Source organism: Palaemon carinicauda, chromosome 9 (assembly GCF_036898095.1).
Source record: "Palaemon carinicauda isolate YSFRI2023 chromosome 9, ASM3689809v2, whole genome shotgun sequence".
NCBI classification, from domain to species: Eukaryota; Metazoa; Arthropoda; class Malacostraca; order Decapoda; family Palaemonidae; genus Palaemon; species Palaemon carinicauda.
The window spans coordinates 142,242,924-142,263,249 of NC_090733.1; the positions used below are offsets into that span (position 1 = coordinate 142,242,924).

At 40.2% G+C, this 20,326-nt stretch overlaps 1 protein-coding gene across 3 annotated transcripts in view; it reads left to right on the plus strand.

Annotated features, from left to right (window-relative positions):
- The window catches only part of LOC137647208 (protein Loquacious-like), a 73,672-nt gene that overhangs the window by 34,958 nt on the left and 18,388 nt on the right, over window positions 1-20,326 (plus strand). For 2 of the 3 annotated variants that reach the window (XM_068380542.1, XM_068380543.1), the window contains exon 8: window positions 11,930-12,070. In XM_068380542.1, the coding sequence (XP_068236643.1) occupies window positions 11,930-12,070 (141 nt within the window). The remainder of the gene's footprint in view (window positions 1-11,929; window positions 12,071-20,326) is intronic. The other variant, XM_068380544.1, reaches the window with a different exon arrangement.

Here is a 20,326-nt window from a genome sequence, read left to right on the forward strand (position 1 = left end):
AACTTAATGCATACAGTACTAAACTATAAAACAGGCACAAATAATAGAATGTCAGAATATTAAAGTAAAAAATAAAGATTGTTACTGTACTCACCACGAAAGAAGTTGAAGAAAAACTTGAATGATGATGGCGATGAATTTGCTGCACAGTAGAAATGATGATGATGAAGCTGATGATGTGTTCTACTGTGCAGCCAGGTAGTATTTTACGTCTCTTCAGACGGAGGTGTCTTTTCCTGGGACACCTCTTCAACTTCTTCAATTTCTTCCGAAGGCGTAGTAGCAGGAGGAACTGGCTCTTTTTTGCGAGGCTGGAAGAACATTGTGATCGGAAGTTGTTGCCGCTGCTGCTTTTTTCGATCTAAGAGCATCTTGTAGGGAGTCATTATGTCATCAACCTTGTTGCAGAATTGCATCGACCGAACCATATCCTCGTCCCACTCTTGCAACATTTCTTTCACCTCCTTTATATGGTTGCAGACCTTGGCAAGCCGTTCTAGTGTTAAGCCCGTTTCTTCGACATTTTCTTGGGTCTCTTCCTGGGTTTCACTCTCTTCTTCGCTTGCCGATTTCGTCAGTTAGGGGCGGGGAATGGCAGTCCAACAACTCGTCGACGTCTTCAGTCGTCATGTCGCCAAACCCGTCACCTCCAATTATGGCAGCCAACTGCACAGATTTGCGTACAGTACTGCAGAGTGTTGGATTTCAGCAGGTGTAAATCCCTCGTCGTCGTAAACAATCTCGGGCCACAACTTCTTCCAGCTCGCATTCACAGTTGCAGGTTTCATCTCTTGAAGTGCCTTCTGAATATTCTTCAGGCACATGGCTATGGTGTACTGCCGCCAGTACGCCTTCAAGTTAAAATCTTCATCCTCATCATCTTGGGCAGCATCCACACACGCAACGAGGTCCGCCAAGGTATTCTTCGTGTAGAGGGCCTTGAACGCCCTGATAACCCCCTGGTCCATCGGTTGAATTAATGACGTGGTGTTGGGTGGCAGGAACTCAACCTGAACGCCCTCACGCGACAGGTCAGTTGCGTGTCCACCAGCGTTATCCATAAGGAGAAGGATCTTGAATGGCAAGCCCTTCTCTACGAGATATTCATTGACTTGTGGGATGAAACACTGGTGGAACCAGTTGGAGGTCAGCATCTTCGTAATCCATGCTTTTTGATTATGCATCCAGTACACGGGAAGGAGATTCTTATTCTTATTTTTCAAAGCGCGAGGATTTTTCTACTTATAAATAAGCCCCGGCTTTAGCAAAAATCCAGCAGCATTGCCACACATCACGAGGGTAACGCGATCCTTGAATGCTTTAAAGCCAGAGGCTTTGGCTTCCTCTTTGAACAGGAAAGTTCGCGGCGGCATTCTCTTCCAAAACAAGCCGGTCTCATCCATATTAAAGACTTGTTCCGGCTTGTATCCACCTTCGGCGATAATATTCTTGAACGTCTGGTTCACGTAAGTTTCAGCAGCGGCAGTGTCAGCCGAAGCAGCCTCGCCATGCAGGGAAACGCTTTTCAGGGCGAAGCGTTTCTGAAACTTCGCGAACCATCCTTTGCTGGCGGAAAAACGTTGTTTCTGAGGCTGGGAATCAGTGGATGTCCCTGGTTGAGGATCATCTGCATCATCATCTTCTTCAGCATGGTTGCCATCGTCGTCTTGAGGTTCCTTTGCAGCAAAATTCTGATACAAGCTCAAAGCCTTTGTTCGGATGGTGTTCGTATCCAAGGCTATGTTCTTCTTCCGGCAGTCGGCAATCCACACAGCTAAAGCACCTTCCATGCGTACGATCGTTTTATGACGCGTTGTAACGACTCGCTTCGCTGATCTGCTAAAGGTGATTGCAGCCGTCTTTCTAATGTTCGCCTCGTCCTTCTTGATATAGCGAACAGTAGATTCGTTGATTCCAAAATGGCGCGCTGCGGCCGCATAGCTTCTACCGTCTTTTAACATATCGAGAAGCGTAACCTTCTCAGCAATCGTCATCATCCTTCGGTGGCGTTTAGGCTCACTACCAGCCTTAGTAGAAGCAGAACGCTTGGGAGGCATTGTACAGTAGGATTTGACAAAAAGTTCAACTTAAAAAGGTCGCACACAGCACAGATTAAACTTCACAAACTTAAGAACGTCTACTCAGCGATACGCAGTAAGAGAAAGTGGACGACCCGGGCCCGCGAGAACCTAGATGCTGCGGGTTGGAGATGAGGGCAAAACACCAATCACAGGCTAGATAACAAAACTTGAGTTCTGATTCGTCATCTATCAGCGCTTGAACCAATCACAACCCGTGTTCTCTCTCTCTCTCTCTCTCTCTCTCTCTCTCTCTCTCTCGTACGCTTATTCGAAATGTGATTTTTGCAACAAAGAATATTATTGGATGCAGTACTACGTACGTATACATACAAAAGATTCATGGAAAAGAAGCACATCCATTACATTTGTAGTACAGTTGTAGCCATCAGCAGCCTTACACCATTCTAATATTGTATGACTGCATCTGATTTGCGTTTCATGTTCGATTTAATTTTACTACGTACTGTATACAGTACTGAATTATCGTATGATAATAATACAGTAATAATAATAATAATAATAATGATAATACAGTAATAACAATAATAATTTTATTAACAACAACAACAATAATAATAATAATAACAATAATAATACACGTAATAGCTTTACGTATGCTATTTTATTCTTTTGTAGGATGTCTCTCTCTCTCTCTCTCTCTCTCTCTCTCTCTCTCTCTCGTACGCTTATTCGAAATGTGATTTTTGCAACAAAGAATATTATTGGATGCAGTACTACGTACGTATACATACAAAAGAATCATGGAAAAGATGCACATCCATTACATTTGTAGTATAGTAGCCATCAGCAGCCTTACACCATTCTAATATGGTATGACTGCATCTGATTTGCGTTTCATGTTCGATTTAATTTTACTACGTACTGTATACAGTACTGTATTATCGTATGATCACATTCTCTTTTCGTGTTTTATTTCTTTCTGTGCTGAATTATATATCATATGTAATGCAATGAACAATCAGTAAGAGCAGATATTACTAATTACAGTATTAATGGAATTACAGGTAACAAAATATCGTATTTGGGGGTCTTCAGATTTTGCGGTACTGTATTTTCGAAATTTCCGGAAAATCCGCGATATGTATATATATATGGGTTATGGAAAAAACCCGCGAAGTGGTGAATCCGCGATGGTCGAACCGCGAAGTAGCGAGGGTTCACTGTATCTGTAAATGGTTGGACAGATGATATTGGTGTGTCAGTTATAACTTTATCAGCTGAGAAGTTGATTCATCTGATCTGTCTCGCCCTCTGTTTCTTATCTATAGCATCTGTGGAGATATAGCCTTCCCTTAAATAAAGTACTTGCCACTATATCTTTTCATAAAAAGTAAAAGCTTTTCTATTCCTTAATCATATAAAGGATGACACCTCCAAACCCTTCACATCATTAGGGATTCTTCCTTGTTCCTATCAAAGCAACGGGTTCCCTGCGGTTTTTATTCTACCTCTGGAACCCTACAAGTCACAATGAGCGATTCCAATGCAATCGGCAACTTTAACCTTCCCCTTTAAAAACAATTTGGTTTATACACCAGTGTTGGCTGTGGGGAAACTTTTTAATAGTTTTTTTTTTCATATATTATACAGTATATCCAATCTTTACATAAAACCTTACTTTTTCAATATTAAACTTACCCGATAATCATGTAGCTGTCAACTCCGTTGCCCGACAGAATTCTATGGAGGGATACGCCAGCTATCACAATACTAGAAGGGGGTGTATTTACCAGCGCCACCTGTGGCCAGGTACTCAAGTACTTCTTGTTGACACCTCCTCAATTATTCCTCTGTCGTGCTTCCGGCAAGACGTTCTGGGATACGCTTATGTTCTTGGAGTATTTTCACGACTTTGGTGAAGTATTTCTCTTTGATTTCGGCTGTCACTTTACTGGAAAACTTCTATATTAGCTTAGTTAGCTTTTGGAATTAATTTGATTAATTTTGGTGACGAGAGAATATGAACTCTCGTTCACCTTTCAATGGCCGACCCTTCCCTTAGACGGAAGTGTTGGTGTCTAAGAGAGTATAGACTCTCTTTCTTAATTTTGCTTAACAAAAGTTATAGATTTATTTTATATCTCTCCGCCTCTTATAGGCCTCTTCGATTAACTTCCTTTTATTATAAACTCATTAAAATTAATTTTTATATTTGTTTATATTCGACCTTCCTAATAGTAGGCGGTCTTTTACCGAAGTTAATAAACTTTGAGCCCGTCATTTCGGTTTTACCTGTTAACATATTATGCTATTTCCGCCACAGAGTTTGAAAGATTTTCTTTGACAGTCTCGTACTGTTTTCAAAGCTGAACTAACGTTTTGTTTTGTCTCTGCAGTTGTTGACGTTCAGAACGTTCAACTTGCACTCTATCGTTACGATAGAGAAAGAATGTTCACGGTTTCACGTTGCAGTAAGAGTAACCGTGTCTAGCGTTTTGTTCATTCTTTCTTAACTTAATGGTTTTGATCCTAATAAAGGAACTTTTCAGTTTTTTTCCTTTAACAATAATATGTTTTAACGATATATATGATTGGGCTCTTCTCTCAGGTTCTAAGTCAAGAGAGAGAGAGAGAGAGAGAGAGAGAGATAGAGACGGAGGGAGAAAGAGGATAAACGTTTCATTCTAGCCTGCCAGGCGTACGAGTAACGTCGTTATCGTTTTTTTGCTCTTCTCCCTAGTCTCTTTAGGGGAAGAAACTAAACGTTTCTAGAGTGATCTAGTGTTTAGTCTCTTTCCAACCACTGATTTATCTTTCATTAGATTTTTCTGTTACATTGTAATTCTGTTTTCGCAATTACTAACTTTGAGAAAGGATAGAATTGCGTATTTCAGGTACAAACCACTTAAAGTTTCGAGTTCAGTGAAATAAGTGCAAACAGAAATCAAAGTGATAAGTGATTAGTGCGTGAGGGTACTTTTGTGCGCGCCAGTCGTCCTCCCAGTCCGGGACCTCTTGCAAGCTCCCAAGCCCAGGGGAGAAGCAATGTCGAAGGGCATAAGGGTTCAGCAGGCCTTGATCGGCGCACAGAAGTATTCTCGGTGGTTGTGGGCGTGTCTTACCGAGACCGTCACTCCCACCCGCAGACGATTGAGCCCTTATTTTGCTCGTCTGCAGAAGAGATTAGGGGAGAAAATAAAGGCAGAGTAACGCTGGTCTCAGGTCTCAAGACTTCTTAAACGTTAAGTCCAGACCTATGCCAGACGTACGAAGTTAAAGTTCACAACCCGAATGCAGTCATTGGGTTAGCTCTGACTCTCCTCAGTCATCAGTTGATTACACTCCGACTAAGAGGAGTAAGGTTCTGCCACAACAGATCTCTGCTGTTAAGGCTTTACCTCAGCAGAACTTAGTGTCTGCCGACCCCAAGTTAACTCTACTGCAGTCCATACAGTCACAACTTTCGGTCTTGATGCGTGAGTGTCGGGCTGAGAGTGTTGCACCGCCTGCACTCCCTCCACCTGTTCTCGCTGCACCTGTGCTCGCCCAGCCTGCACCTGCTCCGCCTGTGCTCGCCCAGCCTGCACCTGCTCCGCCTGGTCGCAGCACCATCTGCCAGGCGTACGATGTTGTGAACTCTACTACAGTCCATGCAAGCACAGCTTTCGGACTTGATGAGTGAGTGTCGGGCTGAGAGTGTTGCTCCTCCGCCTCCGCCTACACTCCCTCCTCCTACACTCGCTCCGCCTGATCACAGTACCATCTGCCAGGCGTACGATGTTGTGGACTCTACTACAGTCCATGCAAGCACAGCTTTCGGACTTGATGAGTGAGTGTCGGGCTGAGAGTGTTGCTCCTCCGCCTCCGCCTACACTCCCTCCTCCTACACTCACTCCGCCTGATCACAGTACCATCTGCCAGGCGTATGATGTTGTGGACTCTACTACAGTCCATGCAAGCACAGCTTTCGGACTTGATGCGTGAGTGTCGGGCTGAGAGTGTTGCACCTCCTGCACTCCCTCCACCTGTTCTCGCTGCACCTGTGCTCGCCCAGCCTGCACCTGCTCCGCCTGTGCTCGCCCAGCCTGCACCTGCTCCGCCTGGTCGCAGCACCATCTGCCAGGCGTACGATGTTGAACCACTTTCGGAGTTTGCTGTTCACAGTGTTGTTCAGCCTCAGCCTTCTTTAAGGCAACCCTTGCTTTGGGATCAGGAGAGTTACACTCTTCCTCCTCCTCCCCTTGCTGCTCCACCAGTGGTGCAACTCTCGGTTGGGGTACAACAACCTCTCCCCTCTGTGAGTCTGTCTGCTCAACCAGCGCTGCACCGAGTTCAACCCTCTCTAGGCAAGCTCATCTACACCATGCACTTGCGCCTCAGGAGCCTCAGCTTGCTAGAACTTTACCTTGTTCTGCGCAGCCTCAACCTTCTCATGCTCCACTCATCTCTCAGGAACAGGAACGGACTACTCCGCCTCCGTCCTCCGCTCAGCTGGTGCAATCCTTGGGTGCAACTCTTGCTAGGAGTCAACCTCCTTCACCCTTGCACCTGCCTTCTGCTCCGTCTGTTGTTCAGCCTATGCAGTCTGAACCTCAGGTTTTCCCTCAAGTTGAGGAAACCTCTGTTGTTGTTCCAGCTCGTTCTGACTCTGCTGTTCAGCATACCATGGTTTAAACCCCATGCAAGCATGCATAAAGCACTCTAGCACTGGTCATGGAATTTCTGAGAAATGTTAAACGCCATGCACACGCTCTGCTTTCCTTTCAGCAGGCTCTGCTTACAGCAGGCTCTACTTACTACATGCTCAGCATTCAGCATGCTCTGCATTCAGCATGCTCTGCATACAACATGCTCTGCATACAGCATGCTCTGCATTCAGCATGCTCTGCATACAACATGCTCTACATACAGCATGCTCTGCATACAGCATACTCTGCATACATCATGCTCTGCATACCTTACCGCATGCTTCTCAACACATCTTGGGTTGTTGCCAACTCACTAGACTGTCAAGCAGTTTCATAACGTTGCCTTCTAGTCTGCTGCTTTGCACCAGTGAACCCTCACTCAGAGAACTTAGCTTTTCTAGGATAAGGTCCCTGTAGATGAGAAAGTTCTTTTCTCCCTCCTTCTGATATTCCCTTGAGGACTCTGTCATTTGGAGGGAGCCTTTAGCTGCATAACCTCTTATGGACTTTTATTTAAGCATAACATGCTTACAGGGAAGGTAATGGTTACACTTCAGCCGCTAATCCCGTCTGTTACCACACCTGCTCCCATAGACCTTGAGCTGTGTTGCATGACATGCAGTCCAAGCTTAGTCCTTGTTAGAGGATTTTTTGTTTACGGAGTCTATGTGTCACGGGGAAGACGTTCAACAACCAACAGAAGGGACTTGTTGTGACGCAGTGGGCAACCTCAGCAACCCGTTAAGGAGTTGTCTGTACGACCCAGACAGTCTAGACAGATTCGGGTTGTCACTGTACTTCCTCGCTTGCCCATGATTGACAGTTTACAGACTGTGCAGCAGTATCATGATCTTGTGTCCGGCTCCGTCAGACGACTGGCTTTTAAGAGCTCCCTCAAGTCGTCGCTGTCTGGAGATTTTCAAATGGACTATGGATCTGACCAAGGAACTGGGCCTCCTGGTCAATTTTGAGGAGTCTCAGCTCGTTCCATCCCAGACCATTGTCTCCTTGGGTATGGATCTTCAGAGTCGAGCTTTTCGGACTTGTCCGTCGGCCCCAAGGATCTTCCAAGCCCTAGAATGCATCCAGAGCATGCTGAGAAGGAACCGATGCTTAGTCAGGCAGTGGATGAGTCTAACAGGGACACTTTCATCGCTGGCCCTGTTCATCGAGTTAGGGAGACTCCACCTCCGCCCCCTTCAGTATCATCTAGCTGCTCACTGGATAAAGGACATGACGCTAGAGACGGGCTCAGTTCCTGTTTCCGAAGAGATGAGGTCTACTCTAACGTGGTGGAAGAACAGCATTCTTCTCAAGGAAGGTCTACCATTGGCTGTTCAGTCCTCCGACCACCGTCTCTTCTCGGACGCATCGGACACGGGCTGGGGTGCGACACTGGACGGACAGGAATGCTCGGGAACATGGAATCAGGAGCAAAGGACACTTCACATCTATTGCAAGGAGTTGTTGGCAGTTCATTTGGCCTTGATAAACTTCAAGTCCCTCCAGCTTAACAAGGTGGTGGAGGTGAACTCCGACTACACCACAGCCTTGGCTTACATCTCCAAGCAGGGAGGGACTCATTCGAGGAAGTTGTTCGAGATCGCAAGGGACCTCCTCATTTGGTCAAAAGATCGAAAGCTCACGCTGGTAACGAGGCTCATTCAGGGCGATATGAATGTCATGGCAGATCGCCTCAGCCGGAAGGGTCAGGTCTTCCCCACAGAGTGGACCCTTCACAAGAATGTTTGCAGCAGACTTTGGGCCCTGTGGGGTCAGCCAACCATAGATCTATTCGCTACCTCGATGACCAAGAGGCTCCTCTTGTATTGTTCTCCGATTCCAGACCCAGCAGCAGTTCGCGTGGATGCCTTTCTGCTGGATTGGTCCCATCTCAACCTGTATGCATTCCCGCCGTTCAAGATTGTCAACAGGGTACTTCAGAAGTTCGCCTCTCACAAAGGGACACGGCTGACGTTGGTTGCTCCCCTCTGGCCCGCGAGAGAATGGTTCACTGAGGTACTGCAATGGCTGGTCGACGTTCCCAGGACTCTTCCTCCTAGAGTGGACCTTCTGCGTCAACCTCACGTAAAGAAGGTACACCCAACCTCCACGCTCTTCGTCTGACTGCCTTCAGACTATCGAAAGACTCTCAAGAGCTAGAGGCTTTTCGAAGGAGGCAGCCAGAGCGATTGCCAGAGCAAGGACGACATCCACTCTCAGAGTCTATCAGTCTTTATGGGAAGTCTTCCGAAGCTGGTGCAAGGCCAATGCAGTTTTTCCTCAACCAGTACCAATGTAACCCAGATTGCTGACTTCCTGTTACATCTAAGGAACGTAAGCTCCCTATCAGCTCCTACGATCAAGGGTTACAGAAGTTTGTTGGCAGCGGTTTTCCGCCACAGAGGCTTGGATCTTTCCTCCAACAAAGATCTACAGGACCTCCTTAGGTCTTTTGAGACCTCAAAGGAACGTCGGTTGTCCACTCCAGGCTGGAATCTAGACGTGGTCCTAAGGTTCCTAATGTCATCAGGATTTGAACCGCTCCAATCAGCCTCTTTTAAGGACCTCACATTAAAAAACTCTTTTCCTCGTGTGCTTAGCAACAGGTAAAAGAGTAAGTGAGATCCACGCCTTCAGCAGGAACATAGGTTTCACATCTGAAACGGCTACATGTTCCTTACAGCTCGGTTTTTTGGCTAAAAACGAGCTTCCTTCCCGTCCTTGGCCTAAGTCGTTCGAGATCCCAAGCCTGTCCAACATGGTGGGGAACGAACTGGAGAGAGTACTTTGCCCAGTTAGAGCTCTTAAGTACTATCTAAAGGTCAAAACCATTACGAGGACAATCAGAAGCCTTATGGTGTGCTATCAAGAAGCCTTCTCTACCAATGTCTAAGAACTCAGTTTCTTACTACATCAGGCTTCTGATTAGAGAAGCAAATTCTCATCTGAAGGAAGAAGACCTTGCTTTGCTGAAGGTAAGGACACATGAAGTGAGAGCTGTGGCTACTTCAGTGGCCTTCAAACAGAACCGTTCTCTGCAGAGTGTTATGGATGCAACCTATTGGAGAAACAAGTCAGTGTTCGCATCATTCTATCTCAAAGATGTCCAGTCTCTTTACGAGTACTGCTACACCCTGGGTCTATTCGTAGCAACGAATGCAGTAGTAGGCGAGGGCTCAGCCACTACATTCCCATAATCCCATAACTTTTTAACCTTTCTCTTGAATACTTTTTATGGGTTGTACGGTCGGCTAAGAAGCCTTCCACATCCTTGTTGATTTGGCGGGTGGTCAATTCTTTCTTGAGAAGCGCCAAGGTTAAAGGTTGTGATGAGGTCCTTTAGTATGGGTTGCAGCCCTGTATACTTTAGCACCTTTGAGTTGATTCAGCCTCCCAAGAGGAACGCTGCGCTCAGTAAGGAAGACGATCTTATTAAAGGCAGAGTAACGGTTCAAGTCGACTTCCTTACCAGGTACTTATTATTTCATTGTTATTGTGGATAACTGATTATATGAAATATGGGATACTTAGCTATCCTTTAATCTTGTACACTGGTTTTCACCCACCCCCCTGGGTGTGAATCAGCTACATGATTATCGGGTAAGTTTAATATTGAAAAATGTTATTTTTATTAATAAAATAAATTTTTGAATATACTTACCCGATAATCATGATTTAATCGACCCTCCCTTCCTCCCCATAGAGAACCAGTGGACCGAGGAATAATTGAGGAGGTGTCAACAAGAAGTACTTGAGTACCTGGCCACAGGTGGCGCTGGTAAATACACCCCCTTCTAGTATTGTGATAGCTGGCGTATCCCTCCATAGAATTCTGTCGGGCAACGGAGTTGACAGCTACATGATTATCGGGTAAGTATATTCAAAAATTTATTTTATTAATAAAAATAACATACTTCCAGCATCACTGATCTCTTCCAGTCTTGCTCCATCTAAAATACATGAAAAAAGGGGGGTAGAGGTTGCTGAGGTTCCATCCATGTGGTACATATGCAAAGCTACTGTCTTTCTTTCTTTATTAGTTACATGAAACTGAATTATCTAGGACATTCAAAGACCTTTTATATGGCTATAGAGTATGAGTGATGGGTTTTGAAGAACAAATCAGTTTCGTTTAAAAAAAACTTTTATTTATTATGAACTAAAATATAAATTCTTGAAATATTTTTACTTTATGAAAAGTTAAATCTTATTCAAGGTTTTTATTTTAATAAAGTAAAGGTTTGAAGTTCTATTGAATATTTGTTATGATGAATGTATTGCACTATAATTTGTAAGAGAAGTGTTTGTACAGAGTAAGAGATTGGTAGATGTAAATGGTTGTCTTGCAATTACAGTGTAGCAACATGTTTATAACAAAGGAATTTTTATAAGAGTAAAAAATTTCAATTGATGTAGGATTAAACAAATTAGCTTTAGAATGTTTCACTAATGTTGAATGAATGCCCCAGAGTCCCAAATTTATGACAAAATTATTATAGGTCTTTTGTCATAATTTTGAACATGAATCTTTTTTAGTTATTTACTTCATGTCAGTGCTTGCCTGCAGGTTATTGTGCTTTAATATGTTCTTTTGGTCCTTATGCTCTGAACAATATCTCTCTCTCTCTCTCTCTCTCTCTCTCTCTCTCTCTCTCTCTCTCTCTCTCTCTCTCTCTCTCTCTCTCTCTCTCTCTCTCTCTTTTTTTATTGGCACGATGCAGTGTTTTGAGTTTGGTTCTATTATTTTGCAGGCATAGGATTTTTTGCTGTTGGTTTATGGTACATGTTTGTCATTTTCATAAGATGTTAAATTATAGTTTGTCTTATTGGCTAACTGCTTGGCCTTTCATAATTCATTTCTCTATGTATTTTGGTATGTATAATTGTGTCGTAATAGTTTCTGCATGTATTAACCTTCATTTTTTTGGGCAAAAGTAAAAGAATTGTTACTGCCTAAAATGATTTTGATTATAGATGCATGCCGAATTGTGATCTTTTTTGATTAGTTGTTTTATATTCAGAGACCAGAGAAAGATTTTAACTGATATTTTGTAAGGAAAATTTGATATAAATTTTATAGTTATTAGAATATGATGTGCATCAGATAGGGGAATTTTACTTTTAGATCTTGCCAACATTCAGAGGAAGATACCTAGAATATCAAGGATGCTTTTTTTTCCCCTTGATTCTTATCAGATCGCCCAGAAGCTGGCAGCAAGGTATTCTGGCTTGAAGGACTCGAAGGTGCTGTCTCTCAACACCAGTGACTCGCGGAAGGTGAGTCACTTCCACAAGAACTTAAAGCAGTCACCCGGCAAGAAGCTGCTGGAGCTACAGGTGAGGCATTGGTCACTCTCCTGGATGCTCATTGTCAGGAGGCAGGCAGGTCATGTGATACCACTTGGCTTGGCTGCCTCCTCATGCAGGCTACTTGTCTCTGGATTTCTGAGGAACCTAGACCTTTGAAAAAATTTTACACGTAGTCCATAATTTTTTCATTAGAAATTAGTCCATATACTAAACAAATTACTTACTTTACTTATACATTAATACCTAATAAGTTCAGCTAGTACTGTTTATTTCGTATAAGCATGCATTGCAGTTATACCATTGAGTGAAACATCTCCCACTAGGGGGAATCCAAAGCTCATCTTTTGTATCACTTTATATACAGGGTCTTGTTTTCTTGAAGCCCTAATGTGTAATAAGTGCTCATTTGCTTACAATACTAACCCCTTTTCATCTCTCCAAAATTATTACTGTGCTATTTTTACCCCTAAGGGTTGTTTCCCCAGAAGGTACCTCTTAATAATAACTAATAGAAAAGGTTCTTTGCAGTGAACTTCTAGGGTGTCCAAGTTGCCTCAAACTTGGACTACAATCAAAATCGAAATTCTCATACTGCTTGCTAAAAGTATCTGTTCTTAATGAAGCTTAAAATCTGAAGTAAACTCACATCAAAGTATGACAGCTGGGATGGAAGAGACCAAAGGCAATGGCAAAGATTAATAAACCAATGAAAGTGGAAAAGGAGGATCATTGCAAAGAACCTTTCTTATTAGTTATTTTTAAGAGGAACCTTTTGGGTTAACATACCTCAGTTGCACTTTAGCATTAAATTTCCTCTTGCCTAAGAGGGCTAGGTCATCTGTAATAAAACAATCTTGGCCCCAGTACCTAGTTGAAAATTTCATAGATCAAATCCATCAGTAAACAAACACAAACCCAGGGGGGGGGGGGTGTTTAAGGTTAAAACATAACCTTCCAATTTTGTTGGCAGAGGTAAAAAAGGACCCCATAAGGTAGGGCATTTTCTCTAGGGGGCAAGATAGAGAAAAGGAAGGTAAAACTTGTTAAAGAGGCTGGGAGGTTGCTGGTAATGAAACAAAATTTATTTTCAGTTGTCATTGGGATGAGAAAATGTCTTCCTTTGTGTCTGAAATTTATAGCTTCCATGAAGGAAGCTCAAGTAGGAGTAGTGGGAGAAGCTGTAAATAACTTATATTAGCTCTTGACTGAATGATGGAAGAATGGTAGTGGTAGAACCAGGTTTAGGGGAAAATTTCTTGGGAGAAGATGGAACATGTTTCTGTTGTATATTTTAAAGCCTTGCTGAAATCAGCAGGTACAAAGCTATGGCTGCTAAAGCCAAACACTTAGCAATGGAGCATGCAGATGGGGAGATGAGTACAGACAGAGCAGCCTTTTGTCTGTTGCTCTTTCTCTGGTAGAATTTTAGATAGAATATACATACAAAAGTTACAAGCTTTTAACTTTGAGGGATGTGGGTCTTGCATAGAGCCCCTAAGTTTCTTTTTCCAGACAAGGTCTGGGAATATTAATTGATAACTTTCAAAATACCAATGGCTAAGCTTTGCTTCTCTATTAAGAGTTGGGTGCACAGTTTTTGTCTAATGCAAGAAGTAAAGGCATTAGCCTTTATTATGAGACGTTTGACTGGTGACTTCATTGTGAGATAATGTTGCTGCTGCAGTGTCAAATTGCTTAGAAGAAGAGATAGGCACAAGTATGTACATATTTAAAACAACCTGTTATTGGTACAAAAATAAGAAACTTCCATAACTAGTCTTTAGTTCCACCATAGGAATTTGACACAGGTTATCACAGTCATTGTACTTTCTAGGGAATAAAGGGAAGTTCTCTATAATGACATTCAAGTGCTACAGATCCATGATATATTAAACCTTCTGTTTTAGTCTATAGGTACTGCTAGTGGTTTTTTTTTTTTTTTATTTGTAATATCTTTTCCTAGCTTTGTTACCTTTTTATTTTGTTAATCCTTCCATCCATTACTTGTAGTTTCTTCACTTTAGTTGTCTAACTACTTTTAATTTTACCTTATTCCATTTTCACTGTTTTTTTACTTTTTAGAACGAATCCTTTAGATGAATCATCATATGAGAGCTAACGAATTGATGGAAAGATTTTAACTACTTTATAAAAAAAATCGATGTCACCATAGTCTGCTCAACTAATAGTTAAAAATTTTTACCTAGCATTAGTTTCCACCTTTTAATATACGATAAATAATTCATGCTGGAAATAATGCATATGATTTGGTGTTATGGTGTATAAAATTTATGATATATACTGTAAAAATTATGAGCAAAGTGGAGCAGATAAGGAAGTCTACCCTCGGAGGGGGAAGTTTCACTCTGAATGTGTTAGTGCATTTCTTTAGAACCAGGAACTGCATCTGTACCCTGTGAAACTTTCTAAGATCACCAGGCAGATAATAAAGAGTTTTTAGACAGTCAGATCTACGAGTAAGGCCTTTTAAATGCTTCCCACGGAGATAATCCTTCTTAGAAAGATTTTCTTAGGACCTTAACTATTTCTTCTTTCCTAATTTTATGTACATATTATTCACACATATGTTCTCTTATCATTTTTTGTATTAATGGTTGAAATACTACAGTATAAGATATTGGTACAGTATTATATTTGTCAACTTTTAATACAGCACACTTATGTTTTGAAAGAAAATAAAAAAAAGTTATTAATTTTTCATCAATACAGTACATGAATCTGTAATTTTCATCAGAGACTATGTGCACACAAAATTTTTATATATCTTATACTCTTTAAAGTATCAAGACCATTTATTATGCCTATAATAACACATACAAACGCAAATTTCTTGGACAAAAACATTAGTTTGTGAGGGTCACTTGGGTTGTCTATTGCTATCACGGTAGTTGATCAAGAACGAGGAGCTTTTAATGACATTGATCATAGCCTTTTGATTGATTGATTGATTTATTGATTTGAGGTTTTCTGGCATCCTGCCATGACCTTTTGAATCCCAGTACAAGAATGAAACCATTACGTTTAGATTTGGCATTGCCAGGCAGAAAATATACCACATCTACATTTTTAGTGATGAAACTTAGTTGAAGTAAGATATGCTCAAATTATCTGTTGAAAACAAAGCACTACATTTCAAGAAAGGAAACCTATTTCAATAAACTCCTTGACGATTTAATGATTACCATAACATAAAATTATACTTGTACCAGCCACACCTCGGCAATCTTGGAAAGTTTGACAAGAGTATAATTAACTGAACCTGTAGGTATTAATTAAAAGTTGAATAAGAGGTTTGTTTTGACTGAAAATGATTGATTTATATTAAAATGAGAATTAATCTTTAGTTCAATTATGGATTCAATTTTGATTTTATTTCTAGTAACAATTTTCACATGGAATGAGCAGCCAATAACAGGGCCTTATCAATGATTGTAAGGATAGTGCAATTGCCAGAAATTTATTTGGAATTCTCTATTACATTTTTTAAGTTCATCTGCATTTAAATTTTAAATTTCATCTGTGGTCTGGTTAAATAATATGATTCTAGTGAAAAATATTTTCCTTATTTAAATTGCTTTATTGATAGGATCCTTTCTGTTGTTAGCCTTTAAATCTGTAGCATTAGCAATAGATAAAATATGTAGCATTAGCAAAATCGTGCAAGTTTTCCATTTTTTGTTCTCTCTCTTTTTCATCTTTTAAAGGTAGGTTGGTTTATCTTGTAATTTGATGTATTTTAAACAGTTATAGAATTATGGATCTCTTTTATTTGGAAGTGTACAGTATTTTATTAATTCTAGCACTTTTATTAATCATTGGTGTGTTTTATTAGTTTTTGTCAATTATTACTGGTATTTGAAAAAAAAAAATATTCACGTAACGATAGGTCTATTTAGAAAATAATTTTAAAGATATTTCAGAAAAATGCTTCCATTATACTGGCATCATAGTTAAAGTAAAAATATTGCTAAGCTAACTCTGATTGTACTAGGATAATATAGTGATTCTAATTCTTAAGATATATTTTCCATAGTACAGTAGTAGCAGATGTATGAGAATTTATCTAAAAAATTAAGAAACGCATCTGATATGATAAGTTGTCCTGATAGAATTGACTCCTTGTGTAGATCTGTGTTTTAATTTTTATTTACAGAATATAAATATTTTAGGTCTTTTAGTTTTGGGGGAGCATTTATAGGCATACATTGAAATGTGTGTAGTCCTAGAATTGTAGTTTTAGGATACAGTATTGCTTTGTCTCCAAGAAATGAAATGATTTCCACGAACTTGCGTGGATTTTCATATTGCTTCATATCTGGAAGCTGTATTTATTGACATTTATCGCTAAAGTTTAAAGAATTTCCTATTTTTTGTCTCATACCTATAGTGAAGTAATGAGAGACACAAGCCATTAATGGCAAAAAGCGAAGTTGTGAAGCGCTAGAGGTTCTTCGTTATTTCAGGCTGTCACATTGGGTTGACACGTCATTGTAATATTTTAGACCTTCAGATTGTTAGAGGATCGATTGTTTTAGTACGTTTTAAGATGTCCAAATTGTTAGAGAATTGATTATTTTTGTACGTTTTAAGATGTCTTGTTCTGGATTTATTTGTGGGGAAATTCAGAGAAAACTACGCAAATGATTGTAGCAGGGATGATGGTGAAATTTACATGCCAGCACCATACTTTATTGCATCATTTAACCAGCTAAGTTTTGATAATAATGAGCTAAAGCTCTCAACCTTTTTTAAATCTTAGATGGCTTGTGGGCTTCTTGTATAGGCAGTAATTCTATTCTGAAGTGCACCGTTGTTATGCCTGCCACAGTGTATATTAGGACCAAGTTCCTGCTACGTATGTGGATGTCAATAGAATCGGGAGATAAAAATTTGTGGCAGGCATAACAACTTCTGTTTGTGTTCAATATACCGCAATCCAGACTTGGTTGATTTTATCTTCGATTGTCTTCTTACCATGATGGTTAAGATACAAGATGATAGAAAGGGCTCGTTTGTTTTTGTTGGTGATTTCAACACTCGTCATAGGGAGGTTGAATTCTGTGTCTCCTACTAATCGCCATAGCCTAAGAGCTTTGAACTTTGTTTCTGAATCAGGATGTCAGCAAATCATAAGTGAAACTACTCACAGGTCTGGTAATTGCCTGGATCTCGTACACATTGACTCCTTTGGCATTTCTGACCAACGCAAGTGCTGAGTAGGAATGAGGATGGGGGGTGGGGAGATGTAGGGGTAGAGGTCATAGGGATCAATACTACACAGTATTCTTGAAGTTTTATTATAGCTCTGACCAAATTGTGGAATGATCTTCCTGATCAGGCAATTAAATTGATGGATCTTCAAAAGTTCAATCTTGCAGCGAATGTTTTTATGTTGAACATGCTGACATAAGACTTTTTAGTTTATATATGAAAGATCTATTTTAATGCTGTTACTGTTCTTAAGGTATTTCTTATTAATTGTTCAATACTTCTCTAGCAGGTATTTCCCTATTTCCTTTCATCACTTGGCCTGTTGAAGACCTTTGGCTTATAGCATCCTTTTCCAAATAGGGATGAAGCTTACTTAGTTGTAATAATAACAATATAGGCGATTCTGGTTGATGAGGTTACTGGATCAATTTAGATCCTGATCAATATGAAGGAGTCTCTTTTAGTTCTGACTGGAGATTCTATATTTGAGATAGTACTGTAATAGCAACAATTCCTTTTCAGATTTTTCTTATGGAGAAAGGATTCAATCACTTCTTATATTGTTCCAAAAGTTCTAAATGTTGAAGGCTATGTTAATTCAGATGTGGATGAGGCTGCTAGGGATCATGGCTGTGTCTTCCTTGGAGGAATTCCTTGTGTTGGGATGTCTGAGATGAGGGTTTTCCAATTTCATCTATATATTGAAACAGTGTAACTGATTTTGACACAATCTCAATTACAGTGATGAAAAACCAGCTTCAACTGCTGAGTTTGTGTGATGATTGCAGAACTTTAGACAATTATTCTTCACAAGAGTCAACTCTGCATTTCAATTGCCAAGTTTCTAGCAATATTAAAAACACTTCAGGATCAGGAACCACTGGTGGTACAGAAATCATGGCGGTGTCTTCAGACTATACGATGGCATTAGCCAAGGGTGTACACGGTCACCCTTCATGTACGGGATTGCGGAGATGCTATTAGCTTGCAGCAAATTTTTAGATGAATAAATCAGCTCCCTCAGTTTATTGCAGGAAAATTGAACGTCACATCTTACTAGATCCAAATGAATGGTCCCTAAATCAGTTAGTACAGTTCAATATCTAGAAATTTGAAAATGGTAGGGCTGCCCTAATGTAGACACGTTTGTAACATCACTAAACAAGGAGATCAGGTGTATTCACCTGTTCACAATCCCCTACCTTACAAGGTAGATGCCCTGTTACAAGACTGGTCAAATCTGGATCTTTACACTTTTTCCCCATTTGCAAAGATTTGACTGGTAATAAACAAATTAAGGATTTCTGCAAACAGTAGGATTACTCTGACAGCCCCATTCTAGCCACAAAGGGAATAGTTCACAGATGTGTGACCCCTTTTGTCAGTGTTCAAGAAGGTTGCCTTGCCACACCAGTCAAATTCAAAGGTGATTCATCCAAACCCATCTGTGTTACATCTAACTGCATGGAAAGTATCCACTATATTCTCAGAAACAAAGGGTCTTCACAGTCTTCTAGTTTGTCTACTATAGGTTCTAAAAGATAGTTTACCAAAGACAGTGGAATGATTATTTTCATTGATGTAAACTTGGGAATGTATCAGTGACTAGAACTAGCTTGGATAATGTTAAATTTATATGTTTTTTTATGAAAATAGACTCGGTTTCAGCCATTAATGGATATAGATCCATGTTTAATTCTGAATTTGAGCATCTGGGAATAGATCTGTCATTTTCAATTATAGAGTATGTATTTAGAGCTTTTAGTATTGAAAGGCTTCCAGTAGTCATGTTAATTTTTTATTTAATTTGGATGTGGTTTTGCAGTATACAAAAGGTTCAACTTTTGAATTGTCGGAAATTCTTTGCTTGACAATATCACTATACAGTATAGAACTCTTAGTATTGGCTCCAGCTAAACTCCTAAGTAAACTACCAGCTCAATCTATTAAGGAAGGATTTAGGGAGCATGAGATGACTTTTGTCTATTAATCTTCCTTCAGAGCTAAAATGATTTCAAGTCTTAAGAGAGTGCTGCAATTTTGCACATCCCCTTTTTGGAAAGGGATGGAAGTATTTTGCTGGAAAGTAGATTTCTTTGTCTGGTAAGAGTCGTGTCTAGTCATAGAAGTTCAAAGAATTGGATCCAAATTAATAAAAGCCTTGAATGTTGAGATTCATGAAATTAGAAATGCAGCTACATTTCTTAATTTATGCAGAAATCTTTCTTTTGAAAGTGTTTAATCCAAAGTTCAGTTGCATACCAAGTCTGTTTTTGCTAACAATATTTTAGGGAATCTTCATTGACTTATTGATATTGCTGGACTTTAGGTCCTATTGTGGGTGCTGGTGATTTGGTCGATTAACATATTTTGAGTTCAGTTGAATTAGAATTTTTTATTTTAGAAAATTATAGGTTTAGTTATTTGGCGTGGGGATTACTGTAAATAGATAAGTAGGAATAAAATATAATTTAGATTTTAGAAAAATGATCTGGAGACCCATATTACATATTGTTTTGAACTTGTTTCTTACCAATGATCTAGACCAGGCAAGTCTTAAAATTTTGATTAATGTATACTATTTCAATTCACTAAGAGAAGATATTACGGCAGTTGGCATAACAGAGATGGATTCATTGGATAGAAGTAGATGGAGACATGATCTGCTGTAACGATCCTCGAAAGAGAGAAGCTAAAAGGAAAATTGGATTTTAATTCTACGTGTGACCTATCTCTTTCCACCACAGTGTGGGAGTCAGCAATATGAATATCGGGGGAGGTTCATAGAAATAATCAGAATTTTAATATAATTTTTGTTATTTCTATACTCGCTGATGTTCATATACAAGCCAACCCACGTCTCCACAGACTTGTGTCAAGAGGATAGGGAAATAACGAAAAGCCAAAGCCCCTGGTGCTTTACAGCTTCACTTCTTGTCATTATCTGCTAGAATGTCTCATTCCTATACTAGAGTTGTGTAACTATCAAAAGGGAAGAAAAGAGGAAATATTTTAAACTTTACGGGTAAATGTCAATAAGCCGAGCTTCCA